At 37.6% G+C, this 24,701-nt stretch overlaps 1 protein-coding gene across 4 annotated transcripts; it reads left to right on the forward strand.

The window, feature by feature from the left end:
* Nucleotides 1-4,035: 4,035 nt before the first annotated feature.
* Nucleotides 4,036-23,543, forward strand: LOC104414169 (homeobox protein knotted-1-like 6). Of its 4 annotated transcripts, none has more exons than XM_039300700.1 (6): nt 4,036-4,206; nt 11,992-12,352; nt 12,750-12,872; nt 12,959-13,091; nt 22,689-22,930; nt 23,146-23,543. In XM_039300700.1, exons 2-6 carry the CDS (start codon nt 12,023-12,025, stop codon nt 23,290-23,292), a joined length of 975 nt encoding a protein of 324 aa, XP_039156634.1. In that variant the 5' UTR covers nt 4,036-4,206; nt 11,992-12,022; the 3' UTR covers nt 23,293-23,543. The 4 variants fall into 4 exon arrangements, with proteins under 4 accessions (XP_039156634.1, XP_039156635.1, XP_010023501.2 ...); XM_039300701.1 differs by lacking the exon at nt 4,036-4,206 and adding an exon at nt 11,629-11,885 and having other exon boundaries at nt 22,698-22,930; XM_010025199.2 differs by lacking the exon at nt 4,036-4,206 and adding an exon at nt 11,631-11,885 and having other exon boundaries at nt 11,988-12,352.
* The last annotated feature ends 1,158 nt before the right edge of the window (nt 23,544-24,701 follow it).

Raw genomic sequence — 24,701 nt, forward strand, 5'->3', positions numbered from 1 at the left:
CGTTGAACAACACTGCACCATGTGAAATTTCTATAAGAAAAAAAAATACTAACACCATATCAAATTTTAAGGGGAACAGGAAGATAGGAATAGAATCCAAGACCTCTCTCTTCATCTTCATAGGGCGAAAGCCAATAGATTAAACCCATTTGCCCTTAATTTATGTGGAAAAATGGATATATATATATATATATAATATTCGTCGTCACTAGAGAAAATATTTTTCACTTCATTGTTAATCATAGATTACATGCATATTGAATAGAGTAGACATCATAGTTATATTTACACGTATCAGGAGATCGATTAGTTATTTCTAAAAAAAGATAATAAGTAAATAAAGCCTCTACCTTCGGTTATGTGAATATTAATGCAAAAAAAAAAAAAAAAAAAAAGCATTGCTATGATGGTTTGACTAAGAAAATTAATATTAAAATCTGTCAGATAGAATCTTTGTCGACACCTTTGACTTTTTCCTGGTTTGAAAGGAAACTAAAGCAGAGCAAAGCTCAAGAGCAGGACCACAAAATGCTGCATCATATGCATAAACTAGTTTATTCATCAATATTACGCGCAAGTACACTTTCGTCTTGATTGGGTTGAAGTTGAACATATCTTTATTCACCAAATGAGAGGATCCGACGATTTCACGACAAACTAAAAAGCCCTCACCTCGTACAATATCAATCAATTAATATATTAAGTTGGTCGCGCATGTTTCGGGGGAGGAAAAAAAAAGCTTCTGATACGCGAGCACGTGGATGCTTTGAGACATTTCCAAAATGAGTGCATGGAAAATGCAGAAGTGAGTGCATAAAAAATGCAGTAGTGGGTGTACAATAAGCTTTGAGCTTGTTTTTTTCCTTTCCAAATACGGGGGACCACAGTTGTGCGAAAATTGGTAAAAGAATATCATTAGTACCATAACTTTCGCAAAATGCTTCTTTTGAGTATCGTAACTTTTCAAACAATTACTTGCATATTATAATTTTGAAAAAAATTATTATAAGTGTTGAAAACCTGATATATCATGCCACTTGTGTAAACTTTTTTAAAGTTATAGTATTCAAGTGATCTCTTGAAATAAACTTGTGCAAACTTTTTAAAAGTTATAATACTCAAATGATCTCTTGAATTATTATGGTGCTTAAGCGAATGTCTTCTAAAAGTTTCACACTTACCTACCGTTTGTTTTGCCAAAAATGAAGCATTTCTTGAAAATGTTTTTTTAGAAAATGACAATATTTGAAAATAAACAAAAAAATATTTTTCAATGTTTCAAATGAAAAATCTAATTTGATTTTCAGGGAAAGTTGCCCAAAAAAACCATTTTTAATTATTTTAATTTTTTTCTTTTAATCTTTTTTTTTTCTTTTTTTTTTTCTTTTTCCTTTTTCCTTTGTTGATCGCCATCAGGCCTTGGTGACAACCGATGACGGGCACTAGGCAAAGGGCCAACCTCGCTGAATCTAGTAAGATGGAGGAGCCTCTTGCCCATGTCCAGTAAAGCTCAAGCTCGTCAACCTTGGGTGAGCTCGACCTTGTTAGAGATACGAGCAAGGCTCCACCTCACTAGATCTAGTGAGGTCAAGCTTGCCCGAGGCCAGCAGGCTCAACACTTGCCAAATTTTGACAAGCTCGAGCCTCATCCAAGGCTAACAAGGTTGAGCTCGTCAAAATCTGGCGAGTGTTGAGCTTTGCCAACCTTGGGCAAGGCTCAAGTTTACCTCTAACAGGTTGTCAATTGTTGCTGTGGCTAGCGATCAATTAAGGAAGAAGCAAAAAGAAAAATATATAATTAAAAATATAATTTTCTTTAAAAAAACATTTATAAGAATGTTTGATTATCCAAGGACATGAGCCGAGTACCGAGGATTCGTGCACAACCTCTAAGCCTGAGTGCTAAGGACTCAAGCACGGCCTTCATGGACCCTAGCTTGGGTGTTTAGGCATCAGGCATTGTCACCAAGGGTTCAAGCCTGGCCTCGATGGAGCCGACTCAACTACTTGGAAACCTAGTCTTGTATGTCGGGACCCAAGAACCAACTTTGGGCTTTCCATGCTCAAGCATAGAGTTTTTAGGATCAAACATCGATACCTAATCATATTTTGAAAATTGTATTTTGACTTTTCAAAAGGAAATCATTTTCCTAATTTAAGTTTTGGTAAGAAAAAATTTTTCATTGACTCATTTTCCTAAGCAAATCAAACACCGGAAAATAAGGAAAATATTTTCCCAAAAAATATTTAACAACAAACAAAGCGTAATTGAATATTTTGGAAAATATTTTCCTAAAAATGATAATTCCTATCACTTGAAATAATTAGTCAATAGAAAAAGTTTCATTACTAACAATAATTTATATCTAAATATTATCATAAACAATGAAAATAATTTTCATTCATCCGTTATTATAAGCAATACAATTGATCATTTTAGGAAAATGATTTTCAAATGTGAATTTCTGCAAAACAAACAGACCCTTAAGTGATTGATTGAAAAGTAAAGTTGTTCAAGTGAGCATCTTACAAAAATTATAGCACTTGTGATGTCCTAATCACCTGAAAATTCTACTGTTCTTGTTTAATTTATCAGCTTTTGTAGCTATTTTCTACCCCTTTTATACGAATAATTATACTACTGCATCCTTATAAGAAAAGGGGACAAACAGACTGCTTCACCCGGAAAACTGTTTATAAAATCCCCTATTGCTAAGAGACACGTGACCAACTTCTTAATTAATTTTGCTGGCTTTGAAGCCTGTGGATTCTTCATGATCATTTCGTTAATGGACACCCCACTGGCTTTTGCTATCATCTATTGCTCTTTTGACTGTAAAGTAAAGCACGATCTTGACGGAATTTTCCTTGGATTAGAGTCCATTGCTCATGCGACTAGTGTTTTGTAAAGCGATCGCGCGATCGATAGAGATCCGGAGCATTTGGGGGGTAACCGGACCAGGTCCATTTACCCATCAATCATCTCAAATTGACCGACGGTTGAGGATGAGTTTTGGGATTAACTTTTAAAAAAAATGATAAATTCCATTAAATTGTTCTAATAACTTGATTTTATGATAATAAATAAAAATAAACACCGGTTGTGTTTCGACATAATACGTGAAATAACCACTTTCGTAGTTATTAGTAAAACAGATTCGTAAAATTAATAATGGTTGATTACATGATAATTAAAGTCGTTTCTCAACATTACAGGTAGTATGGAAAACATACCCAGTGAAATTGGAAGAAAGAAGCTGAAATAATTCTTTTTGAAAACAATAAGAAAAAATAAGGTACGCATATTTGTATATCACTCCGAACAGGAGGAAAGTATTTCTAAATTTTATAGGTGAAACAAAAATAATAATTCATAATAGACATATTTTGTTGTAATAACATCTTTAAGAATTATAATTCCGATATTAAGCAAGCTAAAATGAGAGTAATGCCAAGATGATAACATCTTAGAAATGCACTTACCTATATGCCAAGGGAAATATAGACTTTAAGGATTAGTAATACTTAAGTGTCATAATATAATAGTGGGACAAGACTCCCTCTAGTAGATGAGAAGTTCAGGAACGAGCATCACAAAAGTTGGTGGGCTTATATTGACGCAATTTGACGAGGGTTGAAAGGAATCATCTTCGAGGCTAGAGAGCACAAAAAAGGTCTAACAAGCTTCTAAGATGGGAACGGGGAGAGACTGATTCAAATTTTATATCAACCATGAGGAGAGCGTTGCTCAATTATAAATATAAAATTGCAAAAAACACATTTTGGCTTAACTATTGCGCTTACCATTGGACCTCTAAGGCTGAGCGCGTTCTACATACTTTTAAGTGAGGTTACTACTGGGATAGGTGGCCTCTTTATAAAAATTGCTACGTGTACACACCAGAGGACAGGTGTCATTTAAGGTCTGGTTCCAAATTTTTTCTGGTGATTCTCTTCCTTTTTGGACTGATGCAGTAGTGGAGATCTATATATAAAGGACCAGCCGCTGCCAGGCTCTCTCGTGCCCCGGGCATCCAAAACTCATCGGTCTCAACAATCCATTTCAAATCAACTCCATAGTCTCTCCATATATTATCTTGGCCTTCAACAGAGCCCATTCAGACTTCATCTGTCATCGTCTGTGTTGAACCAACAAAGAGAAGAGCCAAATGCATTCTCAGAAACAACACCTCAATCTGCAGACAGGTACACATGCTCTCTCTCCCTCTCCATTCATAAGTCCTCTGATTTCTTAGTCTTGCCATCTCACTCGAAATGACGTCGTATTAATCTAAGAACAAGTATCAGAACGAATTCGAGATAGCAAGTTCCAAAGCGAATCTTTAACTTTTTCGTTTGGTAGAAGCGGGAGGTGCTAAAGGAATGCGTTTTTTTAGTAAAGGTGACAAGTATTATCAAATTAAATAAACCCAACCACTTGATTTCCAAATATTTAAAAAACAAAAAAGAAAGAGACTCGACTACCTGGTTTGTCCTACACTTTCATGCGTGTCTCGTGGTCGGAAGATGAAATGGTCACATAAGGTTTTTTTTTCTCTAGAAAATCCCTCATTTATTATCATCCGTCTATCTTATATCTTTCACAATAAATGGGAGGAGACTTCGAGGTTGCCCCCCAAGAGAGAGAAAGGAAAGAACTGTGTGTGGGCTTGGCTTCGTGGCTCTACCCGGTAAATATTTTAATAATTTCCTTCTTAATAAATTCTTATATCATTATAGTCCATTACTACTTTTATCATTATGTCCTCACAATTTTTTTCTTTTCTTTGTATTTTTTGTTAAGTGAATTGCATGATGTATGAATACATAGAGTAGTACTTGATGAATTATGTAGGTATTTCCTTACTTTATATTCTTTTAATATGTGCATTGGGTGTAAAATTATGAAATCAATTCAACCGATTTGTAACTTGAAGATGGATTGTGGCCCAATAGTCTCTAAATATGAGGGATCATTTTTGGCAGATACATGAGAATGATACTATACACTTTGGTGATAGTATTTTCTATTAGTTATTTTGCTTTTCTTATCCTTAAGTGCATGCTTATTCAGCTTAATTAATTTAAAATTTTAATAAGAAAAATAGGTAGTGATGAAATATCCATTAATCACAAGTATTATCATTATGTCACACATGAGTATGTTCTGTGTAATTTGTGAGCTGATAAATGTAATAATTAGCATCTTAGAGTATATGAAACTATATCATCGTTATTTTTATTCTTTTTCATTGCCTTTAAAAAAAAAAAAAAAAACTCTTGTTTTTTATTCCTGATGTTGAGTATGAGAATATTTCAATTTATAAAAACTTGAAGTAAACTTTCTTTTTTCCATTATTCATTTCTTCAACTACGAGTACCACACATGCTAGGTACGAGATAGAAATGATAAGGTTGTATTCAACTTAGTACTATGCATCTTTGAATAAGAAGTAGTAATGCTATTCTCATTTTGAAGCATGTGTCGGGTATGTGAAGCATAAGAAGTTTAAAAATATTTGAAAGTGATCGTTAGTGACATTTAATATTCTTGTTATGCAAACACAACAAGAAAGTAATGATTTGGAAGAACCCAACATAATAATCTACTTCTGGGAAAATCTTTATGATTTCTTACCCAAAAAAGAAGAAAATGTTTACGATTTTAATGTTATTGGACGATTAAAAGGACAATATTCAGCCTAGAATCCCTACTTTTGGTGAAAACGAAATTGGCTACAATACCAATTTCGTCGGTGTATTTTTTTACCATTCTAGTATCTCTGCTATGATGGATCTATCAATCAATCAACAGAAATTGCAAAAATTCAAGAGAAAATGGAATTACACGGGAATATAACCGTGGGTAACTTCGGTAGAATCCGGGTCATGAATGATTTGGATCCGCTTATATTTTTGCCACGGATGTAAGTCCGGTTCATGACCGTGAAAGAGTGTTCTAAGAACGCTGAGGGGGCGAAACGGAGATCTAATCATGGGACTGCCTAGGCTCGGCTCGAGCCCCAAGTGCCCGAAGGCAACTTCGGGAATTCTGGACAAGGTTCTTTGGTAATAGGGCCTAGTTCGGCTAGGTTGAATATCTTCCGACATAGGCCTCTGATGCGAACACGGCGCATCATTTTTTGGGGTTTTCTGCTTTTAGAGGTCGTGGTCGAGGCCCCAGTAAATTCTTCGAAATTTGATGAGCCATCTCAGAAGTAATTTGGGTTTTGATTTGGGTTCGAAAATCGTATATTGAAATTGGAATTGTTTGAGAAATTATGATAAAAAATGATAAGTAAAGAGAAATGGATGAAAGTGAAAATGAGAGGGCGAGTTCATATAATTAAGTTTTTATGTATTTTTTTTTTAAGATTACTTAATATGGTCAGTAACCATTTAATCACTTAAATTTCTTTTTCTCTTTTTTTAAGTAGCGAGTCCAATGACAAAATCTAAGTCAATCCATTTGGGTTGTTCGACCCAGATGTGCTAGATGCAGGCTCAATTTTTGCCTAGGTCGGCACAAGCAATAGCCATTGCATATTGTAACCAATACCATTGTAAAGCGGTTGCCCACATTATGTAGCCACAAATCTACACTTGAAGAACACAGTCTCAATGGTAATATTTGATGACCTTGAACTTCAAATCTTTATGTCAAAGAAAATTAAGTTGGAAATTATAATTTTAAAAGTATTCTTTGAATGATTTTTCTAATGTCTAGGACCCAAAAACCCAGTAAGATATACGTTTAAACAAAGTGAAATACTCATATATGAGATTGTTTTCACTTGATGAGAGAAGAGCCAAACTTATGCTGTGCAAACTAATTGGTGCATATCTCTCATGAGCTAATCAATTACTTAATCACTTTATGTTTATAAAGAACAAAATAATGCAATAATGCGTTGCAATCTCGTATTTCGCACTTCAATCATCATTTCCGACATCTATCTGAGTAAGAAGAATGGAAAACACAAGAAAATCAAGAGGCTTAGAGAGGAGTTTCTTCTCGTCACTTACGCCTCTTGCATTTAAAAATTAATTCTTCACTATGGGACAAACAATTTGCACATGATATTCACTCAATCGATTTTGATCAAGTGGTTTAGAAGGTGAGACACTTAGAATCATGTCGGCCACCGTGAAAAGGCATCGGCATCTTCCAAATCTGTCTTCCCTAGGCCCTTTTTGTTTATTTAAACTATTTATTTACTGCTAATCTTCAAGCTTCTCCAACTGTTCTTCTTTCTAACGAATCTCAGTCGAAATCCGCGGAAAGACGAATCTAATTTTTTTCCTAACACATTTTTCCTAAACCTTACTCTTTCTAAATTATTATGTTGATAGATTACCCACCAATAAGATGATTCCTTATGCACACAGTGAAGTTAAAGTCATCTCAAGTCGCTTATCTATTAAGCCTCTATTTGTTCTGTGAAAAATAAATAATTTTAAAAATATTTGCGTTGCTTAAAATAATTTGTTCATAGAAAATGTTTTCACAATCAACAATAGTTTAGATCTCAACATTTCAGTAAATGATAGAAATATTTTTTGTTTGTTATTTTCGTAAGTAAAACAAGTGACTATTTTTAGGAAAAAAAATTTCAAATTGTTTCTTTTCATGAAACTGAAGTAAGCTTAATGGGCCTCACGTTCGTGGCTCTTTGTTTGTCAATTTCAAATGCTGTTCTCAATCAGATTTGCATGGCAGAGTGGGTGCCTAAGTATTTACGTTCGTGGCTCTTCTACCTGGAGATTTAAGCTTTTTTATTGGATTTTTCTAATAGATGGAATGAAGACCCATAAAGAGGTTGTTGGTTTATTTTATGGTCAATTCATGAAATACTAGGAATGGCAACCCATCGCATTTATCGAGTTTTGACCCATCCCAAAACTGACAGTATTTTGGATCTCATACATACTAACTTTACAAGAGTTGGGACGGATTTGGGATTCAATTGATGAGAAACATAACATTAGGTTGGGTTCCCAATAAATCTTTGCTAAATCTGCCCTTATCCTTTTAAAAAACACAAGAAGATAAAGGTAACTTTATTAACTACTGGGTTCAGTACGCTTTATAATTATTTAACATGCATTTGGTACTAATCAACATGTTAATTTAAAGATATGTAGTAAAGAAATGCAAGTGGGTGAGTTTCACGGTCCCAATTGTTGGAACGAGTCAATTTGGGACTGCCGTTTAAGAACTTCATTTGGGCTTCCATCGGGTTGGGGTATATTTGGACTTTGTTTATTCATTTGAAATAGGTATCATCATTATTCTTACATTACATGATACATTAACTAGTAAGCAATGAATGTCCCCACCAACTATTTTAACAGTTTAAACTATCATATGAATACGTAATTTAGTATTTAATTATTCTATTATTCCCCTTCACGCTTAGTCTATTCATAATTAACAAGAGAGGAAAATTAAAGAGACATATAAGGTCTAAAAAATATTTCAACTTAGGATATTCTATTTTAATACCATGTGAAACTTTGGTAAAATATCTACTAACTATTCTAAAAAATTAAATTGTTAGATAAATGTGTAGTTTAATATAAAAGTATTCTATCAGTCTAAGCCATCACGATCAAAGATCCTGAACTGGATTATGTCTGGGCCTAACAAATCAAATCTACTATAGAACTCAATACTCGGGAGATGATCAGATACGGCAAATGCTCTTTTGAATCCTAAGCATTCAATGTCAGGTTCTTCTCTACCCTATTCTCACACACGTGCGGCATAACATGTGGCGACAATTCATGGAACATCGTTGCCATTACCAATAGGGGATAAACTGGAGGTAAAGTGACTCCTTGGGTTAACATCATTGATGAACTGATGGCCCAGAAGCCTTTTAATATAGGACGTACGGGTGTAAAATTAGCATATAGCCTAGATCAGAAAAATAGCAAAATCAAATAAAGTATAAAATAGATTGCCATAATGATCCATTCTAAGTTTAGAAAAATATTTTCGACATTCTTAAATTTGTGTGTACATATGTAATATGTATACATATATAAAAGTTAACCTTTGATATGAAATTGGAGGAGGCTCCATTATGGATTTATTAGTGATTTTTTCAGATTATTTGATGAGGCTTTTCAAGATTCCCCGATTTTCTATAGGCATCCTATGTTGAGTTTTCATAAATGAAAATCGATTGCATGTGCATTCAATTACTATGTTTCTGTCCTTTATAATTAACTACTTCAGTGATGTAAGCTCCAGACAACAAAAATAGAGAATCTACGGATAATCCAAAGGAAATCAAAATTTTAATAGTGGAAGGAATGAGAGCTTTCATACCCAGAAATAATAGTAACATTAGCGATATTTTTAATATTACTTTCGTTATCATAGCTATAATTATTCACTATTAAAAAAATTTGAATTTGAAATTGGTACGGCGGTCTTGATGCACCTTGGATGAACGATTTTATTTTATATTCATCTGCCAGTTCAATAACATGGCATCTTGGACAAGGAATTCATAAGAAAGTTACATTGAGTGGCAGTTTATATATATATTAAGAGAAATTAGTTTCATTTTTACAGATTTCTTATAGTGACCTAAGTATTTTCACATAGACCAAACTCTTATAAGAAGTAGTCAAATAATCGCTTGCTCTTGGTGGTAATTATTTGTACAGAACTATTCATTGTAGTGATCCAACCCAAGGTCAAGCTAGTAAAAATACTTAAGTGATTATTTAAATGCGGATTTTACTTATAAATCAATGCATTTCCCATCACTGGGATTTAGGGCACCAAAAACTCTCTTATGAAAAGCACAATCACTCTTGAATTGTAATTGGTGATGAACTTTCTCAATTGGATGTGTGATTTGGGTCATTCTTATTCATTTGGCAATTGTTGGGAGTCTATATTGTCTTTGGCCTTTTCCCTCAACAATCTTCCACCATCTTTGGACTGTTTATAAGATCAGTTGGTCAAAAAAAAAAAAAAAAAAACAAACAAACAAACCCGATACCATCTACAAAAAACTGACCCATTCCACTTGGCAAACCCAAAAGAGGAGAACGTGACCATTTGAGGGCAAGATTTGCCTATGAAGGTCTGTCTCATTCTTTGTGAGACTTGGAATGTCATAAGCCCCCATTTGAAGGGCTAATGTCTTCAACACTATCAACACTTATCGTCAACAATAATCCCTCAATTTCATGAGTGATTCGGTCCATTTCTAATCCTTCCTGTAACCTAGAGTCTTTTAAGAGCTACCCGTTGTCTGAACTCTTTCGCTTCCATCCTCATCGATTTGGGTATTGGCCTTTTCTCCATTGACTATCCATACTTACCTATTCTAATACCATTTGTGATAACCCAATTAGCTTCAAATGGGCTCGGTCATTAATAGAAGTACTTAAATAATTAACAAAGTGGTGGCAATTTGGAGACCAATCTTATTTCAACACGCATATTATTTTCCCATCAAAAAGCAATTTCGTTTGCATCAACATCCCTAACGTGCGTTTAGGGACCATTCACATGAGGACTAGGTTATCATAAGAAACTATTTTCCTATGACATATTATGCAAAGAGATGACGTCATCGAAAAGTTGCTCATTTTTATGAGTGAAGTTCCAATTGTTTTACCATGTCAGTTAATCTGTAGGAGTCCAAATTATCAAGTAAAAGAAAAAAATCCCATCAAAATCTAAAATATTGTTTCAATTTTAAATTATTATGAAAAACTTATATGTGAATTTAGACGTTTAATATACAAGTGTTATGAAAGTTTCAAGAATTTTGGATTTAAAGAGTGTTTTAAGCGCATCCCACAATATTTACTCTAAGTAAAAAAGAAGAAGTAAAAGTCAATTCAAACTACTAATAATAAAATCATGTGTAAGGTACAATTTTGTTTCAGCAATGAACTGAGGTGATTAACTATAGTTTTTTTAGTCATGTTTTCTTCCGTCTCTAATAGGAAGAAATTTCATCTAATCATATCTCTAATTAAAAGGTTACAAACATAATCATGACTTAAAAATAATTCAAGTTAAGTTTGCATGTGATTGATGTATCTGATACTAAGTAATCAAACACATGATGGGAGGAAGTTTTCTCCAATAATAAACATAGTAAAATATAGCCCTCATTATTATTTTTTTGGGGCCAAGTCTTCCTCCATTTTCAGGAAATTCCTTTCAGCATGAATCATAGATATGAATGAAAACTCATTATTAAATTTGTATGTCAAAAGCTATAACTTGTAATTCATCAATTGAAAGTATGATCGGAGAAGATTTCTTTTGATTGGATACGACATGGAAGAAGATATTACTTTATTTTTTATTCGTGGAAAGATGAGATAATCAATGTGTAAGAAGAGAGGGCCCAAATTTTGCCATTACAAGCTCGTGAGGTGCTTATCTTAGCGTAAAGATTGCGGGACTTTCCTTTTTTAAGTCTTGCCAGTGCTGTAAGCCTGTACACAATTTAAACCACTTAAAAAAGCAAATAAAGTTAGTGAATAGATGAATAAAATACATGATTAATTAGAATATAGTTTTTTGTTTTTGCTAAAGACTATAAAAATATAGTTGCAAAACCATTGATAAAGAAAAGAAACTGAACTCCCATCTCAGTCCCCATCAAAAGGGAAAAAAAAAACTTTCAGTTCCATCGTCTTCAGTTTCTTTTCTATTCTTCTCACTATCTCCATGGCCATCGCTGTCTATCGTCTCTCTCCCTCCCTCTCGTGTTGAGATAGTGTTTGTATGCAAGTATGTATGTGAGCTAGCATCACACTCCTCTCTCTCTCTCTCTCTCTCTCTCTCTGAGTCTGTTCGATGCTCTAATTCAACTGAAGACCCAAATCCTCCCTCACTTGTAAGAATTATGAACCGAGTGATCATCTTCTTTCTATTTTTGGTGGGCTATCAGTATTCAACCCAAATACCCTCGCTCTGATTCTCTCTTTTCTTGATCAAGAAAGCTAGGTGCATAGTTTGATCCCTCTCATTCTCATGGATGAAATGTACGGGCTCTGCGGCGGCGGCGGCGGAGGAGGAGGAGGAGGAGGAGAGGAGTACTCCGAGAGGGCGCTGATGTCGCCGGAAAACCTGGTGCTGCCGTCAGAGTACCAGGCCTGGCTGTGCTCGGCCGGGTTTAGGGATAATCGAATCCCCATGTACGGGTTCGGGTCGGAGGAGTTCGTGTCGTCGGCGTCGGGCATGTCCGAGACCGCCTCGGTCACACCCGACCAAGAGGATGCGGCGGAGACAGCGATCAAGTCCAAGATTAAGTCCCACCCTTCGTACCCTCGTTTGCTCCACGCCTACATCGATTGCCAGAAGGTGATGACGATGATGGTGATGATGATAACGTTGAACAATTTTGTTGTCTTTCATAAGTGCAACCCAAATATGAAACCAATATCAACATAGAATTATCATCATCCCTTCTATTCCGAGGATTAGATTTTGGTCACTTGGTCTGTGTGTGTGTGTGTGTGTGTGTGTGTGAGAGAGAGAGAGAGAGAGAGAGAGAGAGAGAGTTCATCCTTCAATTCGGGTTGACTAGTCTTCAGCTAGTGCTATTTCGAGCCGACCAGTCCGTGTTCATGGGTTTGTTCCTCGTAATTTGGTGGGAAAGGAGTGATTTTTTAACTCATTCAAGTTGTTTGTGAGGTTCAACTTCAAGATTCTGAGTAATACTCCCATTTTCTGAGACTTCGTTTCTGGGTTTGTTCAGGTGGGAGCACCACCGGAAGTGGTGGGGCTGTTGGACGAAATCCGGCCAGAGAACGGCGTGTGCAAGCGAGACGCCGCCGTTTCTACATGCCTTGGTGCCGATCCTGAGCTCGACGAGTTTATGGTACACAATCTATCTCTCTCCCTCTCATTTGATTTTTGATATACACGAAGGCAAAGTAGTGCGAAAATGGAGGTGAATTGGTGCAGGAGACGTACACAGATATATTGGTGAAGTACAAAGCCGACCTTGCGAGGCCTTTCGACGAAGCCACCACCTTCCTCAACGCAATCGAGATGCAGCTCACTAGTCTCTCCACTTCCACTCGCACCGGTGCTTCTGGTCACTCTCTCTCTCTCTCTCTCTCTCTCTCTCAGTTGACCGCTTTACGAATCCTCTCTCTCTCTCTCTCTCGCTTTGGTGTTTCTTGCTGTCAATAATTAGGACATGATCCGCTTTATTTCCTCGTTATGTGCGAACCGTTCTCTTTTGTTGGTCTTTCCTAATAGTATACTAAGCTCGCAAGTCGTTAATGTTCAATGGCGAGCACGTTAACTTTTAACCCCCTCTCCTTTCTTTTCCACCCCAGTCCTCGTCCTTATCCTTTTGCTGTTCCTGCACAATCACCCTTACTTGAAATTGAGCGTGGTGAAACCATCTAATCTCTAAAAGCTTAGACCGATGAAGAACTGTACGTAATATTCAAACACATGCTTGCTAATGGAAGTGGCTGAAGCATGAACAACGAAACCCTAGCCTTGGAAATGTCGAAAGTTGTGGTGGTCGTAGATTGGCGACTGTTCCACACTCAGTTTCTTGTTGCCTTGTGGATTTTGAGACGCTGCTTCTTTTCTCCTGGGCAATATCTTCGTGTGGGCACATGGTTGTCATTGTTGTTGTCTGTCTTTTTGTTAGCTTTTCATTGTTTAAGCAATGACTTGTGTGATCGTCTCATGGCGATGAGGTGAAGAGGCATCGCAGTGGTCGTCCCAGTAAAACAGTATCTGAGTTCTCTTTAGCTGTTTCAGTACACTTCGCGTCTGCGTTTTTTCTTCCTTTGTCAGAAACTTAAAAGAAAAATTAAGGAGAAAGTCAAAAATCTTTATTTCTTTTATATCCGGGCGGGGGACTTTTAGAGATTCTGATTGAGACGTTTCAGAGAGATGTGAGATGCATGAGTGGTTGTGTAGTTTCATTTCATCACAGTGGTCTGAGATTGTTCCTTTCCGATAAACTGCTTGTGTTTAACTTCCTATGGGTTTGTATTGTCTTTTGAGTTTCCACTTTCTACATTCGTTAGTGTGGTTTTAATGGAGTGGCTTGCAATTTTTGTTAGATAAGCTCTTTTTAAAAATTGTTCCTGAGAAATGCTGTAGTATGGGCTACTGTCTGGTTGCTTTTTTGTTTTTATTTTTTGATGTTGGGAAGTAAAATTGATGCTTCCCTATTTATGGAAGCACATGGTTTTACTGATGATTCAAGAATACCTGCAACAATCGGCTGTGCAACCCACAGCATATGATTGTCAAAGACCGTTTGGGAATATAGTAAGGAACCATGTTACGCTATCTTCTGGTTAGATGATGACATATTATAGTCCCCATTTTATCAATAGACGACTAATTAACTAGTCTAGGGTTAATGCCGACCTCAAATGTTTAGTGCATTGAGTTGGGGGATAATTTTATACATCAAATCTAAAATACCTTTATTAGAACCCAAGTAATTTATAGATTGCTACAAGTGCACTTTCTGCTATCAAATGCCAATGAGGTTAATATAAGCGTGATATACTAACTGGATTTCTGTTGAACATATGTTTTGTATCAGCATCAATCTTATATCGCCATACATCGTGAGCACTACCTTAACTAAGAAAGAAATGCCTGAAGAAGGAAACTTTAGGTGCATATGATACCATTTTTTAATTGAAATCTAAGATAGAATGGCATAGTTGCGTTACCTCTTAATTGTATCATGAATGAAATGCGAAAGCTCTAGAGCTCAGAGATGCCCCATTGTATAAATGAAATGGGCCTGCCTGTTGTTAGGAGATGATATGAATGGCCTGTAATGATGCCGGTCTGCTTGGCTTTAAAAGAGCTTCAAGTTCCAATGCAAACATGAACCATGTAGGCGGTGGAGGGTTTAATAAATAAATGAAAAATCAAATTGCACTTATATTAAAAATTGTCTAACAGCTCACTGTCATCTACAACAATGTGGCTTTTGTTTTTGTATTTTTTTTTTCAAAGATATACATTGAACACTCCCTTCATACTCTTTTCCAAAATTTTGATATTTTATATTCAAAATTATAAGACATTCTTCACATCACATCTTTCATCATTCACAACAGAGAGATTTGGATCAGAATCTTTAAGGGCACGTGAAAATAGATCACGGCCATAACTTTCCCAAAAGAGTCTTGATTTTGGCTCGGCAATGTGAACATTCTCTTTTTGCTTCTCTCTGATACATCCAATTTCTTTTCTGGTTCTATGGATTTCTTAACAGATCGTTTTCATGGCTGTCTGTTGCTGTCTGTTCCATTAAAGTAATCTTTAATGAAAGAAGTAGACTGACACAGTGACGGTTCTTTTTTCTTTGATGATACTCGTTGCATATTTTAAGTTGTTCCTTTGTACTTTGTAAGTATAACATATAGATGGAAACTCAGAAATGTGCTCTCTTTTGAGCATTTCTACCAGAGAAAAAGCTGCTGTTAGTTCTATCATGCACATTGTGGGGGCTGTGCAATTGATATATGGTTAGAGCAGCCTTAGATTAGACACGGTGGGAGCAATTATTATTTTATTTTTGTGGAAGACTGCAAAGATGCGTATATATGATATCCAAACAAAAAAGAAATCGTAAAAGTTTGTATATCATGGTGATGTGGTCGATCATAGTTGGCGACTATTGTTGTTTATTGCTTGCAAGTACAATTGCCTTTCCAGTGATGTTTGCCATTGGTCTCTTGCATTTCTTTTGCTTTCTTTTGCTTTCTTTTGCGTCTCAATCAGATTCCAATTGGTGATCTTAACTAGATTTTCTGAGGTGGACAGCAGTGTGGGCTCGCTCAGTCATATTTAATGTTACAGTTTGAAACTGAGAATTCAGTTCGTAGGTTGAGAGGAGAGTGCAAGAGGGCTATTCAAATGTAGTTTATTCTTTCCGCCTTTGATTTTTGTATATGTGTTTGCCAAAGAGCAGTGTTAGATTTTCAAAATGCTTGCACAGACTTGTATATCAAAGCTCGTTTGGTAATGTGCAGGTTAAACATAGTGAATGGTTAAGTCTGCTTTCTGATGCCTTTTTTGTATCTAACAGTATTAATTTGCAAAATCCACTGTAAGGTTTTAGTAATTCTGATGCTTAAAGGTTAGAAGGAAATGAAAATACATGTAGATAAGGCCTTAATGGTAAAGATACTAGTAGACCTTTACATTAGTTAAACCTAGTTATGAAGTATCAGGAGACAGAAATTTTAACATGTAAGCAGAGAAATGTTCTTATGGTAAATCCTGATGATGACTTGCTGCCTGACTGGGCTCTTCTAAAAGCTTTTCTTCTAAAACCTTTTGCTCATCTGTCCATGGATGACTTTTTTTCTTTGGAGAGTGCTCGTTCTCTATTGACTTCTCTCATTTTCTCGAGCCAAAAAAATAGCATTCTTGTTGCTTATCTGGAAGTATCCAAGTTTAATAAGTTTTTATCCTTTGAGTGAGTTGCTGTGCTTGTGCAAACATCTTAATATGAAGGGAAAATTCTTGCTTGTTACTTTAGTGATAATCAAATGAATCTGTCGAATGAAGCATGTAGGTCTCGGCATTAATATTCAGTAAGTTTTTAATTACATAATGGATCAAAAGTTGCATGTTTGTTACACATGCAATTATGTCAATTTCTGATTGTTGTCTGTGTTCATAGTCATATATGACCAGTAAGTTCCACGGTTTCTGCTCTGTAGTGTTGCTTTACAGTGTTGGAGTGATATGCTTGGCAAAATTCGTTATGGATGTGCTCAGAGTGGTATTGGACAGGTTGTATTAGAATGCTTTTATATATTGATAGCTCAACAGAAGGGCATGATACAAGCTCTCTGAAGATTGTGTTATTGTTGAGAACTTCTCTTTTCTAGCTACATATGAGAACAAAACTAGAGGCACCAAAAAGCAATACAAAGGTTGAGAAATACTATAGGAGCTAGCACCCTTTGGACTGTTTAAAACTCAGCCTTAGGGTGTTTCTGCTTTGAAATATTGGCAAGAAGTGCTCCATTTTGCTGAGTCCTTGTTCATAGAGGAATGCTTGTGGCATACATGTCCTCTTTCTTGGATTCATGTTTGGTTGATTGGAAATATGCATTCTATCCCGTTTGTATTCCTGATAGATACCCATTCCAAAATTTTTACTAGTTCATCTTCTACTTGTAATTTTAATATATCTATCCCAACTTCATTCACCCTATTCTTATCCCGGCTTAATTAGAAAAGCTTTAGTACATGCTTTTCTTCAGCATTTGAAGAGTTGCCTTCTGGTCAGGTCAGGGAGAGAATGTAAGACTCGATCCTTTGAGTGACTGGAAGAATTGTTAAGATTCACAATGCATACATACAACTTTCTTCACTAAGAGTGTGGTCACTTAGGAGTATTTGCATTTTCTAATCAGGGTTTGCTCGTGTTATGGCATTAGCGGATGATCTTATGTTGAGAATCTTTCGTCGTTTTTCCGCCCTTCGGTGGACAAATATGTCTATCTAGTTATTCAACTAAGAAGAGACTGAAATAGTCCCTCTTTGTTGTTTTAAGCTTCTGGTCATGATCAATGAGCAATATCAACTAGGATTAGTGTGTTACATGGAAGCCAAGTCCATTCTCGTTCTTTGGAACCACTCCTACTGAGTGATTCTTAGGTCATCTTTTATTCATATCAATTGAAATTGTTCTATAAGAGATAGGGAGGGATTCACTAGATATATCTCAGACCCTTTGTGCTTTATTTTGGAAGAGGGAGGGGAGTAAAGCTGAAGAGTGGGTTTAGAAATTTTGAAATGAATTTTGAAATTTTTATGAGGAGAAAAGTGAAAATTTTAAGATGACAGTTGTTGGCGTTTTCCCAAGATGTTACCTACACCTCTTTGAGATAAATTTCTTTTGCAATTCTAATTATAAAATTGGTGTTTGTCTTATTAATGGAACTAAATACTTTAAATTCAACGGACTACTGTTTTTTTCCTTTTCTTTTTCTTTTGGTAAAGGTTTTCTTTTTTTTTTTCCTTTTCTTTTGGTGTCAACTGAAGTGAATGAATTTTTTTAACCAAAAGACAAATTCTTTGTTGTCTTTTTTTTTTTTTTTTAGTACAAAAATTATTCCAAAGAAGGTAGGTTCCCAAACTTTGATGTCAATTTTCCATAGGTCATGACAAGATCGTAAATGGTCAATTATACAGTGAAGAACTAGCATAACAGCCAACCGCCATGATTCCTTACCCTTATACGAGTTCCCAAGGTAGAAATTAAACCCACAGTCATCGATTCCTAAGTGGGAAGTATTGGAATACTCTTGCCACCGAGTCAATCCCTGCGTGGGCGTCAGGGCAACATCTTGTGCCCAACGTAACCCGACCCGACTTTGAAATTAGATAACCCTGAGTCGTAAGAACGAGTCTCGACATATGGAGTTTAAATATGGAGTTAAACGTTTTTTTTTTCCCTGGTACTAACTTAGAAAGGTAAGGACTACGATGGGTCGAAGGGTGTATTCGAGGTAAAGGAGTACGGTCAAGAAGTCGGTCCTAGCGGGCGGTTCTTTTTCTTACTCGATACAAGTGAGTAGGACGGTGTACAATAACACAAGAAGTGATGACAGTGGAGATGGAAAGGGACAAAACAAAAAAGGAGAAGACAGAGAGAGAGAGAGATGGAGGGAGGAGAAGCAGAGGAGAGTGAATAATTGTGGGGGTGGGCACAGGCATCAATGAATGAAGAAGAAAAGCCCCGGGGAGAGCGGGTGGTCGAGACTTTCACATGGACTCCCGCAGTTTGCGCTGCCACACTCCCCCAACGCCCCACCACCACCACCACCACCACCACCCACCACCCACAGCCACCGCCAGCTTTTGCCCATTTGGGCCTTCCCCTGTGGGTGGGACCGGCCGGTCCTCAGCCCCACCAGCCATCACTGCCCCTACCACACGTGTCCCTCTCTATCCTAACTCCGGATTCGGTGTCCCCCCCCCCCTCGGGACCCACCTCCTCTACAACACCCCCTAGCCCGACAGGTTCTTACGCTCACCTCACGTAGGAAAAGAAACACGTATATACTGCTCGTGTGTTTGAATTTTCCAAAAGAAAAAAAATCACATTTTGATTGGTTTACATCTCTGGTTGAAAACAATATATTGCGATGTAATTGCCTGAGATGGTTTTCCCCGAAGAAGGGGTTGTATTTTCTCTCCGAAATGTGGGATAGAACTGTGTATATACGTTAGATAAATCGAGGTCTAGTATAGTTCCTTTTGATGGGTAAGGTTGGATTGAAATACAAGCATCTCATAAGTTGTGATTGAGAGAGGGAGAGAGAGAGAGGACAGGACATGCACGCGAGCGAGCCTTGTGATTCCTGGAGAAGTTCTGGACGATTCTCTTTCTCGATCTAGATCTATAATATGCTTTTTTCATGGTAAAGTCTTTTTCCCGAATAGGAGAGACCATATATCGGGGTCTGTCCTACCCTTGTGAAATAATTATATTAAAAAAATGTCTTTATTTTTTGTTGGTAAAATATTCGAAATATGTCTAGCGGTACGTCCAACTTGGATACATACTATCTAGTTTCCTGCAGGCAACTGAACGTAACCTAAAACCCTCTCGATAGTGGCATTGCAGCCACAAGAGTCCCCTTGCTTTGGCGATGGAAAGTGTAAGTTGGCACCATTCGATTAAGGTCATAGAAGAGATTCAACGCTATCGCATGAACAAAAATTCCATGAAGGTCATCGAGACCAGGAGTGGGACTTGAATCTAGGGTTTTGCACCATAGGACACGAACATGCTTACCATTTATCCCCCATCCAAAGGGTCTTCATTATCCTCAATGTAGGATGGTGATGTTACTCTAATCTCGTGCGCGGGTTTAGTGGCTATGAAAGGGACTTATGTGTTGATTAGGTTGTGATGCAACTACGTCTTCTTCTTTTTTGGGTTATTCATTTAAGATTTGACTTGTATTGTATTCTTGATGTTGACGGGGTATTTTATAGATGGGGGATTCACTTATATAATGTGAGGTTCTTCATTATAATCAATAAGGCGGTCTTCTGAATTGCCTTAGCGTTAAGGCTTTGTTTGGTTTCACTAATAACGTATTCGTGAGTGAATTTTCATTCTAAGTAATTTGATCTTTGGAATTAGATATTTTATTTTTATTTTTTTGCAATTGTTTGGATGACAAAACATTAGATCTTTAGGTGAAATCACATCTCAACAATTGAGCACTCAATGATTGAGTTGTGTTTTCTTTTTTTTGCCATCTTCTCCTTTCTTTGTCCTCTATCCTTTTCTCTTCTCTTTGGCCTTTTTCCCCTTTGTGATTATGTTCTTTTTTCGGTCGAGTAGCACAGTAGATCCACCGAGCCACTCACCTTTGCAGTGCCGCCGCCTACAACATCAACCTCTCTCTCTCTCTCTCTCTCTCTCTCTGCAGCGGAGGTCGTGGAGTTTGCAAATTCTTGTTTCACGAGGCCATCGACCTCCATGACCTTGGTCCCTATCTCTCTCTGCGGTGGAGGTCGTGGAGTTTGCGAATTCTGGTTTCGCGAGGCCATCGACCTCCATGGCCTCCGTCCGAGCTCAACTTGATCAATTTCGCCTTAATAATTTCCCAAGTGAACTTGTAGTTGCTAGTTTGAGAGAGTGGCGGAGGAGTTGACATTAGAGAGAGGAGTGAGCTTCGGCAGCAGAGATGTTAGCGTCATGCCGCGGTCAGTGGCAGCAAGAGGTGGTGGTGGTGGTATAGTGATCTTATGGTGATTGGTGATAAGTGAGGTGAGATTGCAATCCATTCATAATAAGCCAGTTGCTACGCGATTAGGTCAGGGTCAAAGTCCAACCCTTTTGAGTTGGTTTCTCAGGGTAGTGGGCAGGGTCATAGTGGGCCAAATTGGCCCATCCTCTTTTCTTGAAACTTTTTAGCGGGGGCCCACATAAGTGATGGAAAAGAAGCAAAATAAAAAGAAGTGAAAGGCCGTGCCTTGCGGGGATATCTAAATCTTTAACCCCCCCTGCTGAGATATGATTGATTTGACGGCCGTACCGCCTTGTCTCCCTCCCACGCGCTCTCTCTCTCTCACTCCCGGACTGGACGTTTGACACAACCTTTCACTGAGGCTTTTGTCTCCACGTTTTCATCTCCCTTTTCTGTCCTTTGACAGTGGGGTGTGTGTATTGTATGTGCATCTATGTTGTGGTTGATTATTACTTTTAAGTGAGATCGACCAAATTCAAATGTGCATATGATTATTGATGCATGCGGGTCTCGACTTGATATCTCGATGAGTTCAGATTTGGATTCTCTGGTAATCTTTTGAAATGAAAGTATTAGATTTCTATTGCGTATCGCAGCATGCGGGTGCTCCTCGATTGGCGGGAACACCTCTCGCCCTTGCTTTTCTTGTTATGGTGGCCGACACTGTCGAAGGTGAAGTATAGTTCACGAGTGCCCCACTATGAGCGGAGGCTTTCTGGATCGGGGCCCTGGCCCATGATCCTTTAGTATCGCAAAGCTTGGTACTTGCTCTGTATTGGTTACCTTTTTCGCTCTTTTTGGTCCAAAAGCTCAATATGGCACTTCTTCTTTTTTCCCTTTCTTTTAAAGATGAGAAAGCTCAATATGGCCCGTACTGTGCAAAAGAGAAACTACCAACATCTATGCAGTTTGTACTACTTGTCTGACTAGACCACGCGTGAAATGCAGCATCTTCCACAAATTATTGTTGGCTATAGTTATGTATCAAAAAGGTGCTTGGGAAGGTTTAAGGATTACTCCAGTGACATGGGGTGAAATGGCACGAATGAGATTTAGATTTGCCGTAGAGCTTTTACATTGCAATTGTTGTTGTTTCACTTTCCTGTTGGAAGTTTCTGGAAATGATGACATGCGACGTAATTTGGCAAAGTGTGAACTTGATTGATTGTTCCTCACATTATTTATAAGAAGGTGCATACACAGCAAGTTAAAGTTCTTCCATCTTTTTTACTTCTGGAGATGGTCTACAGATTATTCTATCTGCTAGCAGCTGTATATGAGGCCGTTGGATTTGTGTTTGTTCAAGCTGCTAATGAAAATGTAACTTGACTTGTGGGTTTATTACTGGGATCGCATGAGGACACAGATTACACTGTTGATGCTCTGGTTTGTGTAGGCTTATTCTTGCTAACCAGACACCGACGGGCTCACAATTTTGCCCTGGTTTTAATATATTAACTTGGCCATGTGACACGAACTTCTGAGCTCTTAATACCATATTTGTAAGATATACTTTGTGCCAAGCTGAGTACACTATTTACCCCCACTACTAGGGGAGAGGGAACAAGTATTTGACCCAACAATTTGAAATTGTAATTGCTGATGATAAAACTGATTGCCAAGTCAATCATATCAAGTCATGGCATATTTTATTTCATGTTCACATTCAGTAATTTGGGTCAACTGTTGTATTGACATCACTAAGGATTGATGATCTTGTTTGATGTGATGTCTGGTTCAATGTTTGTCTGGGTTTTTGGTCCTTATCGAGTAAATTTAGTTCATCTCCAATGAGGTAAGTTACACTAACCAACAAATTTTGGTTTCTTGTGATGCATAGTAAGTTCATTCATTTGTGATAATCATAACGACCATGGCTCCTGAGATTTGTTCGTGCAATTGTTAAGCAAATGAAGGTGATGCGTCATCGGATGAGGACTTCAGTGGCGGGGAAGTGGAGGCACCCGAGACACAACCGAGGGGTGAGGACAGAGATCTCAAGGATAGACTCCTGCGCAAGTTTGGGAATCATATTAGCACGTTGAAGCTGGAATTCTCGAAAAAGAAGAAGAAAGGGAAGTTACCAAAGGAGGCAAGGCAAACACTGCTTGAGTGGTGGAGTGTCCACAATAAGTGGCCTTACCCAACGGTAACCCCTGCTATTCAAACTTATGCTTATGTCTGACTTACAAATGACCTAGTCAAAAGATCTATTGATTCATTACTCGTTTTAGCTATGTTATGATATGAATGTGCGACATCAATTTCATTTTTATACGTTCAATACTAGGAATTACACTTAAAATCTTTGTCGAGTTGTATGTCCTTGATCCTAATGCTCTCCTTTCTTGGACTTTGACTCAGGAAGCCGACAAGATTGCGCTGGCCAAATCCACTGGCCTCGACCAGAAGCAAATAAATAATTGGTTCATCAATCAGAGGAAGCGTCATTGGAAACCCTCAGAGAACATGCAATTCGCTCTCATGGACAGTATCCCCGGGCAATATTAGTGGCTGATTGAGGTGAACTGGATGTCGTGCTTGCTGCGACATTAGGTGATCGCTTCCTGCTGCGCTCATGTTGTTTCTTTGTGTACATCGCATCCTTGGTGACTCTTTAATTCCCCCAAAAAAGGGGGAAGGCATTATGATTCTACATGCTCTGTAATTGAACTCATGCAAGAATGGTTAACAAAATGTCTAAATGACACTTTATAATGTGTGATCTTAAGCCACACTTAGCAACTATTACTCTTATGTTCTGGACTGCTGGATCGATAACTGGTATGTTTAGGCTACACCATCTTGTCCAAAGCCTCTTCTGAGACAGAATGGGTGATGATTCACTCAAGGCTGTCGACCAAATAAAAGTGTGAAATTCGCACTAAACAGGGAATAGGGAATTTAGGTCTGGTGGAGTTCTGTGCCATGGTCATCTTGATAGAGAAGAGGATTCTTACGCTACTGGGATTAATCAATGCACCCAGAGAAGCTCAAGTATATTTCCCTCGTCATCTATGTCCTCGCGTTTCAATACCATCGATCACTATTGCAAGACATCAATTAATGATGTGCACCCGTACATGTACTCTCAATTTTTAACTAAAATTACTATTGACCACTATTGCAAGACATCAATGAATGAATGTGTCACGCCAATGCATCTGCTCTCACTTTCCAACTAAGATGACGATGGAGCGGCCAGGGTGGAGAAAATTGCACCCTCCACCCCCATCCTGTCGTAATGCTGGAGGCCACTCGGAGAGTCATCGTGAAGACCAACTCCAGCATCTAAGATGAATTTTGAAAAGTTATGGTAAAGGTTAATGGAAATTTGACAAAGGTATGCGTCTGACCTGACTCTTCTTTTGGCCTTTTAAAATGATTGTCTTTTCGTCTCAAGATACTATTAATCTATATCATAAGCCTCATAGGCCGCAAGAACATTATGATCCGTAAGATTCACAAAGTATCATGTAGAGAGCATACTAGCAAAATCAACTGATTTCCCACTGCCAAACAATTGTGGTGACTATGATAGATGCTCATAGAAATCTAAGACGAGAATGCCATCCACGGCCCTTCTTAGGACCTTTCAAAGAGTCTGCCTTTTTGTCTCTAGATGTCATTAATATACATCATAATGCACTCAGGCCTCTTAGACTTTCTGATTAACAAAGTTTTGCTTCGTCATCTATGTCCTTACGTTTCCTTACTATTGACCACTATTGAAAGACATTAATTAATGAATGTGTGACAACCATACATGTGCTCTCAATTTGCAACTAAGATGACGATGGAGCGGGCCGAGGAGGAGAAAATTGCACCCTCCACCCCCACCTTGTCGTAATGCCGGAGACCCCTTGGAGAGCCATCGCAAAGACTGACTCCACCATCTAAAATGAATTATGTAATGATAA

This window comes from Eucalyptus grandis, chromosome 8 (genome assembly GCF_016545825.1).
Source record: "Eucalyptus grandis isolate ANBG69807.140 chromosome 8, ASM1654582v1, whole genome shotgun sequence".
NCBI classification, from domain to species: Eukaryota; Viridiplantae; Streptophyta; class Magnoliopsida; order Myrtales; family Myrtaceae; genus Eucalyptus; species Eucalyptus grandis.

Bases quoted from the DNA above. Each gene is read 5' to 3' on its own strand.
- LOC104414169 (XM_039300700.1), top strand. From the start codon at position 12,023: ATGGATGAAATGTACGGGCTCTGCGGCGGCGGCGGCGGAGGAGGAGGA. The intron at 12,353-12,749 runs GTGATGACGATG...GGGTTTGTTCAG, and splicing joins CCTACATCGATTGCCAGAAG to GTGGGAGCACCACCGGAAGT. The intron at 13,092-22,688 runs GTCACTCTCTCT...GCAATTGTTAAG, and splicing joins CACTCGCACCGGTGCTTCTG to CAAATGAAGGTGATGCGTCA.